Here is a 7590-nt window from a genome sequence, read left to right on the forward strand (position 1 = left end):
CGTGGCGTCGTTCCCTTTCCGAAATGGTATTTTGCGTCCTAATCGGAGCTCGGACAACAAATCTGCAAATTCCTGCTACGTCCTTTTTCTAGCTCAACCGCGATAAAATCTACCATCTGTTCTACATCACCAGGTCTATTGGGCTGGTATCATCCCCAATAGTGGCATGCCTACATAACCTACTATTGGGTCAGAAGAAGCAAGCCATCAGGGCCTAGCCTGTGCTCGCCCGCTCTCCTCAACCTTACCCACCTTTCAATTTTGTCCTAAATTGAACAAGTCCTCTCGCGAGCCAGAAATCCAATCGGGGCACTGGTGTTGACTCGACTTCTTCCTATTCCCCGCTCCATTTTGGAAATAGGTCGATCTGGGAAAGGAATAAAAAAGGAACCAACAACAGTCTAATATAATAATCTTCCCCATCACAAATTCAAAACAAAATACAACATAAAGCCACCGTCATCATAAAGGGGACGAGAACTGCACCATCAGGACCACAACGAAGGGGATACACACCCACCATACAAGTCAGCACTGCTGCACATAGAGACTCACCGATCTTCCGCCAATAGGAGAACTTCCCTGAAAAGCATAAACACATCAGCACTAAAACATTCTTCCATAGATTGTCTTCTCCATCACACCCGAATCCAACATTGCACCTAAGAGAAAACAACAACCAATCACAACACCAAGGTATATACCAAAATACGTACACCAATGGACTAGAGAACATTGGTGCAAGCACCATAGCAAGAACCTTAGCAAAAGCTCTAAACACACTCCGATAATAGCGCTGCAAAGCGCTTATAGTTATAGTTGTAGTATTCCAATGGAGAGTCCAAATCCGAACACGAGAAGGCAAAAATAGGAGATGTTGGGTCAAATTGGCAAAAAACAGGGTGCACAACGGTATGAGACATTTAATCTCAACACAGAGCACAAGGCTCAAGCAATCACCACAGTAGGGAGAAGCAACCAACTCTTAGAGAGAGCCACGAGGGCAACCAAACATGCTCATATCCGAAAAAACAAAAATAAAATAAAATAAAATAAAAACAAAAAATTGAAAAATCGAGAATCACTCTGCAAAATCATAGCAAAACCCCCAAAGAGGTGGAAGAGAAAGGAAAAGGCAGGAAAAGGGGGATGAGGGAGAAAACAAGAAAAGAAAGGTGGAAGATGAGGAAAGAAAGAGAAAAAAAAACTCGAAAAACATTGAGGGAGAGAACAGAAAAAGAGAAAAAGGAAGGGGGAGAGGGAACCAGAAAAGGAAAGAAAAGAGGAAAAGGAGGAAGGGAAAAAGAAGAAAAAAACCAGGAAAAGTGAAGATAAAGAGGGAGAAAGGGGGAGAGGGAAAGAGGGAGTGAAAGGAGGGGAGGGGAGGAGGGTCAGTGACCACTTCCTCCCAGCGGCACAAGAAGAGAAGGGGGCTAGGGTTGGGAGAAAAATCGTAGAGCAAGAAAACTGATGTTATCTTAGAGTATCTACAGAAGAGATGTTAGGAGGACTAATAATGCACAAATGGTTAGCTTGCTTTGGCCAAAAAAAAAAAAACTGTTAGCTTGCGATCTAGAATAGGTGAAAGAAACAATTTTGCAAACACAAATTTCATTTGAAAAATTTACAGGAAATTATCATCTATTAAACACGCTACTGAAAGGATGTTACGTCTTACTGCATGTACATATAATATGCTTGATAAAATTAAAGTACTATTCTTATGAAATTCCTTGCTTTAACTATTCCCACCGCCTGAGCTACAGAGCGAAGTAAATCTTCCATCACGTAGCTTCTTTCTTTCCTTGAACCCCTGAAACAAAATTCCAAATGTGATTCATTAGTCACTCCAAAGTCAAGACACATTAAGAATTTCAACTATCAGCTAAATAGATAACCTTTATCCACAAGGGACTTGACGCAGATGATTTTGTCATATCTAATTTCTTTTTCCCCGATGAGTATTTCTGACAGTTGCAGCTCCAATGTCCTAACTCGCCGCAATGGAAACAATTTCCTTTGGAAATGTCTCTGTAGCTGGCACCCATGCCGAATTGCCCAGGGCGTCCATTGTTTTCATACGGCAAAGAGGATGAACTTGGCTGAGGATATCCAAAGGTGGGAGTTGGCAATGCATATGGTGTAGCAGCTGCTACTGTTGTCAGCTTACATTTACCTTTAGGATGTTGTGGTTGAAACTTGGGAGCAAAAGCGTCAAAACTACGTTTCTTCCCTTTTTTCTGCTGTTGTTCAACCTTGGGGGCATGACAACGTTTGTAGTTCTCCTTTAGTTTTTGCAGCTTAGTTATTTCTACTTCAATGTCCCTGGATGGGTGTTCAGACTCGAGGTTGTAGTCTTTGATACATTGAATCACATCTAATACATCAACTATTTGATTGTCTGCAATGTTATCCTGTGATCAAAATTAATCAAGCCTGAAAAGAAAGATGTATAATTATATTGAGGAGTGCCCTAGCTAGATTTAACCATTTAAGAATCAGATATTGCATGTGCAAAGAAGAGCTAAGGTACCTTTTCATCAAGTGATTTCCTTTTCATGTACTTTTTCCAGGAATGCTTCTGTATATCGTCCACGTATTCTTTTAAGAGTGGTACCGGGGAAAACTTGTCCATTAAATTGAAGGTGTAAATGCATCTAACAACCTCAATCAGTTGCTTCCTCTCAATAAGATTTGCAATAACATCCGCTAAATGTAAAACAACATTGAAGGATTTTCATCAATCTAATTCAGAAAAGCTTAACCACCCAAACTTTAAACAGAGTAATGTTACCAATGCATTAACTAACAGCTGGGCATATAAAAGAACAAACTAGAACACAATAATTATGGAAGGAAAACACAGCGTACCAGTGAGGCAAAACATGAACCGGAACTTGAAACCTTCACTTCCAATATATAAAAGATCCCAACACAATTAATCTGCAAATACTTTCTTACTAATTAACTTCATTGTACATTTTCCTAATAAGGTTTACTGACTTAACTTCATTGTACATTTTTGTAATACCTTATCCTGTATCAATAAAAGTTATCTTAGGTTTCTCAATCACCTTCAAGCCATTTGCTAATATTTGACCCATTAATTCTTGAAGGAATATAAAACCAAGCTAGGAATAACTATCATCCACCCCAAGGGGGGCAAGAATCTTGGACACTCTTAGTTACTAACATCTATTGCCAAAATACTCTAAATTGCATAAAGAAGTTAAATAGCATATTAAAAAATAAATAAGAGCAATGGTAAGTGGAACACAAACCAATATCAAAGCTCATTTTCAGAAAATTACCAGTGATCTTATCTCCAAAACCAAATCCCCGATAATATTCGAGAAGCTGTTTATCCCGAGAAATCATCCCAAGATGCTTTACAAACCCATCCCCATTTAACGCAGAAGGCAATGCATTTGTAGCAATCTGCAAAGTTTCATTCTGTGTGAAATGACTCCTACTCAAATGCTCATTTGGAACCCCCTGCAAATTCCTAGCATTTGTGGTGGCAGTTAGTTGAAGATTTGGAGAAGAAAAGGTTGCTGCATTCTCACCCAGTGAAGATTCTGGTTTCTCTGTTTTGATAGTGGAGCAACTGATGCCACTCGCTTTACAATTGTAAAAGACAAGGAAAAGGTGATAGATAGGTTAGTGAGTGATTAATTCTCAATTTAATTTCTGACCAAAAAAAAAAAAAATTCTCAATTTAACATATCACAAGATAGCATTACAGGAAACTTGTGCTTTGATTCAAGTGGTAAGGTGTGGGGTGAGGGTGTGATGTAGGATATGGGTGAATTGGGTATTTAGGTAGTTTAGCAGAAGCAAAAACAATGGAAAACAGAAAATAGAACAAAAGAGATAGGTCTAGAATCACTCTAGAGGTTTGGCTTCACACCAAGTAGTCTCCAATCTCTGGAAATAAGCTTTTCTTTATATCTCAACAACTCAACTCCATAATGAATTACATAGACGGGTATTTATAATAATCTAACCATAGAGTGAAAAGGAAAATTAAACTTACCCTAGGAAAGAAATCCTAATCCAAATAAAATAGGAAACTTAGAAATCCTACTGAAATCTGGAAAAACTAAAAATCCTAATGAAATCTGGAAAACTTAGAGAACCTAGGAACTAACAAATAAATTAGAAAACTAATTAATAATTCCCTCTTCCATCTCTTTCGTTTGTAAACCCCAATGGGTTTGGCAATGATGTCCTCATCAGGGTGCACATAGCTATTATATTCAAATCTTACCAAGGAAAGCTGGAGACAAATGAGAAAAATAAAAATGAAGGCTTGGTTGTATATGCCAAATCAGCATGTGCTAGTGAGCAAAATTGGAGGATATGGTATCTCCATAGTTTGCACTAACAAGATCTAAGATCAAATGGCACCAAAAGAAGAGTATACGTGGCACTGTTTTTGGTCGAAAATATGTCCAGTAGGATTCTTACGATATAAATGAGAAAAGAACATGCAACAAGAGATGCATAGCACAATTTAAAAAAGGGAGAAATTAAACTGTTCACTATTTTCAAGCCAGCAAAAAGGAGAACGCATTAACTTCTTGAAAAGTAAAAATAAAAAACTGTTTACAATATAAATATTTCTTAAATATTTTCATCATTGCTTGCAATGACTTCTCAAAGTACATAAAGAATACAGAATGTAACCAATGCTACTCCATATTGCAAGAACTATAAACATTGAATTTTTCCTGTTCTCGTCTTTTTTTCTTCTTCTGAAAAGAAGCTCCCTTAAGGCACCGCATTACCATTTTAGAACTTTTATTTGTGACATCAATGTTATAAGACAAAATAAAAGAGATTCACAGGCCTATGACCCTATCCCTTCCCATAATATGTATAGTGCATCAACTGCTGCTGACATAGATTTCTACTTATTAGCTCAAAAAGGATAAGAAATATATATATTTTTTTAAAGGAAATGAAATTTATTGCCGAAGACAAGAGAGAACATGAAAGGAAAGTGGCTAAGGAAGCCACAGGGCCCAAGGGCCAACAAAGCGAGCGAAAAAGACAACAAACTACAAGAATCTAGGCTGTAGGAAACAGCAGGCAGCAGAGGAACCACAAGCTACACTAACCACATGCTACACAATTGCAGCATTCCAATCTAATAAAATGAAACTTCAACTTGAATACATAAATTCAGAGGTCGTAGATGCCCGTAGCTAAGAAATATAATAAATAACCCATATGACTCTTCAAGTGTAGAGAATTTCATTAGAAATCAATTTAATATTTTTATGTACACATTCAGAGAAAGAGAGAGAGAGAGAGAGAGAGAGAGAGAGAGAGAGAGAATGATAAAAATATATATATATAAAAAATAAAAACAGATATAAATATGAAAGAAGTTTGTTTTGAAAAAAAAGAAAAGATATTACCAGGTGCCTTATCTGCCATGTCAAGGATCCCACACCTTTCAGCTGGCAATCCATGCTCGGCAGCTATACCACGAAGAGTTTGAAGCTCCCCAACGTCATAAGTAGAGGCCAAGTCATATGTAGTAAGAAGCCACAAATAACCCAAAACCTCCAACCAATTCTCAGCCGCCACAATCATCATAGCTTTCCAATCACCCGCCAACTTCTTCTCTTCTTCTCTCACCTGATCATTAATTTCTGGTGAGACCCTCTTTAACTCCTTTAACAAATGAATACAGCTCCTTTGAATTACACTCAAATAGAAACCAAACTCCCTGTTTCCCACAGTTGAATTTGAAGTGTAAAACCCTTGCATTGCATCCAAAACTAATTTTGCTGGGTCTGATGACATGTGTAGACCAGTTGAGACTTCCGCAGACACAATCATCCTATAATACTCATTCATGAACACCTGCAAGCTCCTACCATCTCTGATGATGCTTGATTGATTGTATGTAGGCGAAGGAACAACAGCATTGTTGTTAAGGATGCATTCCAATTGCTCAACCTTCACTTGAGAATGAAGGGTATCAGCCTTCTCCATCGATTTCTGCTTTCGGGTGTGTTCTTCAGTGGACTTCTCAAATTGTTGTTGTTTCAATTCCAGCTCTTTGGCCTGTTGTTCGAGTCGCCTCGCACATTCTTGAATCGACTTATCAAGCGAATCCAAATGCTTTTTGCGGGGATATAAAAGCTTTTCTTTCAACTGAACCTCATTGATGCAATCTTTGACCCTCTTATCAATCAAATTAAGTTCCTCAACTTTTGACTCAAATTGTTTTTCAAGCTTCTCAAACCACTTTTTAATTTCCAACTCTCTCAATTGAAGTTTGCAGTCCCACACCCCCACTGATTTCTCAAGCAAATTAAAATCTTTTATTTTCGATTCTATTGCATTCGAGTACTCCAGCACTAATTTATGAATCAAACCAGGTTTCTACTCCTTGGATTTCATCTCTCTGTCATATTTTTCAATCAATGTTTGTTTGGCTCTAATTTCCTCATCTTTCAAATCAAATTCTTTCCACTGATCGACAACCTTACCCTGAACTGCATTTAGTTGCCTCTCCTTAGACTCGATCTCTTTCGACAGTTCTTTAATATGTTGTTGGATAGTAAAATATTCCGTCTCCTTGCCTTTAACCAATTTCTGTATTTTTCCCAATCGATTCTCTTCAACCTCACATTTTTCGCAATGTTCTTGAATAGACAACTTAAGGGATTGCAATTGGGACTTACTCTCTTCAACCTCCTGTACAATGCCCTGCAATTGCTTGGCTTTAGCTCCCATCACCAAGTTGAAGTTCAACTCTTTGGTTTCAAAATCCGCCAATCTACAGTCGATTTCCTTCTTCAGCTCTTGGAGCTCTTGTAATTAGGTCTGGAGCGAGTTCCTGGTGGAGTCGAAGAGGTCCTCAAGCTCCTTCCACTGCACGTTGAATTGGACCATGGAATCTGCTTGGGCGCGCAAGGTCTCGTGGGCTTTTCCGAGGCTCCTCTGCTTCCCCTCTGACAGCTTCAAATTCCAAGCTATATCTTCCATTGTCATCTTTGTCTGCTGCCCTGTAAACAAACCCTAACTGTACGATAATGTACGAACGTCGTGGTGGCGAAGAATGGAGAGTGAAAGAAAGTTCAAGAAAATGGAGAAACCTCAGTGTCTACCCTGTCTAGTGTGTGCTGGTTGGCTAGCGGGTAGTGGAGCTCTGCCGCCGAGGACAGGTGGTTTTTTCAACACCCTAAAACGGAGGTAAAGCATTCTGCCTGCCTCCTGTTTGCCCGTACCATAAATGCAACAGGCTTATGTTTTTGAAGAGAAATTCTAGGCAATCTTCTGTCTAACCTTCGTTTTTGGGACATTCTCTCCTTTTATGTGTCATTCTCCTTACACTTAAAATAATATTATTAATGTAAAGAACCTACTAGTGTAATAGTTTGGAGTATTTACTCTCTCAGGCAGGGTTCTGGGTTCGAGTCCTAGCATCCGTATTGTATGTGTGAGTTTAATATGCTATCGCCCCTTTCAATAGAAAAGGTCTTTAAAAAATATATATATATATATATATCGTTAATATATTATACAAGCTAACTTTTGTTTTCCAAGTTTACCTTTATTAAATGTATT

At 38.4% G+C, this 7590-nt stretch overlaps 1 protein-coding gene across 1 annotated transcript; it reads right to left on the reverse strand.

Annotated features, from left to right (window-relative positions):
• LOC18770761 (FRIGIDA-like protein 3) lies at positions 1599-7298 on the reverse strand. Its single transcript, XM_007202836.2, has 6 exons — positions 7119-7298; positions 5427-7028; positions 3312-3620; positions 2534-2709; positions 1899-2414; positions 1599-1813 (listed from the first exon to the last, which is right to left on the reverse strand). The coding sequence occupies exons 2-6, from the start codon at positions 6007-6009 to the stop codon at positions 1739-1741; spliced, it is 1659 nt and encodes a 552-aa protein (XP_007202898.2). The 5' UTR covers positions 6010-7028; positions 7119-7298; the 3' UTR covers positions 1599-1738.

This window comes from Prunus persica, chromosome G7 (genome assembly GCF_000346465.2).
Source record: "Prunus persica cultivar Lovell chromosome G7, Prunus_persica_NCBIv2, whole genome shotgun sequence".
NCBI classification, from domain to species: domain Eukaryota; kingdom Viridiplantae; phylum Streptophyta; class Magnoliopsida; order Rosales; family Rosaceae; genus Prunus; species Prunus persica.

Bases quoted from the DNA above. Each gene is read 5' to 3' on its own strand.
- LOC18770761 (XM_007202836.2), bottom strand. From the start codon at position 6,009: ATGGAGAAGGCTGATACCCTTCATTCTCAAGTGAAGGTTGAGCAATTG. The intron at 3,621-5,426 runs GTAATATCTTTT...ACAATTGTAAAG, and splicing joins CATGGCAGATAAGGCACCTG to CGAGTGGCATCAGTTGCTCC. The intron at 2,415-2,533 runs GTACCTTAGCTC...TTTTGATCACAG, and splicing joins GGAAATCACTTGATGAAAAG to GATAACATTGCAGACAATCA.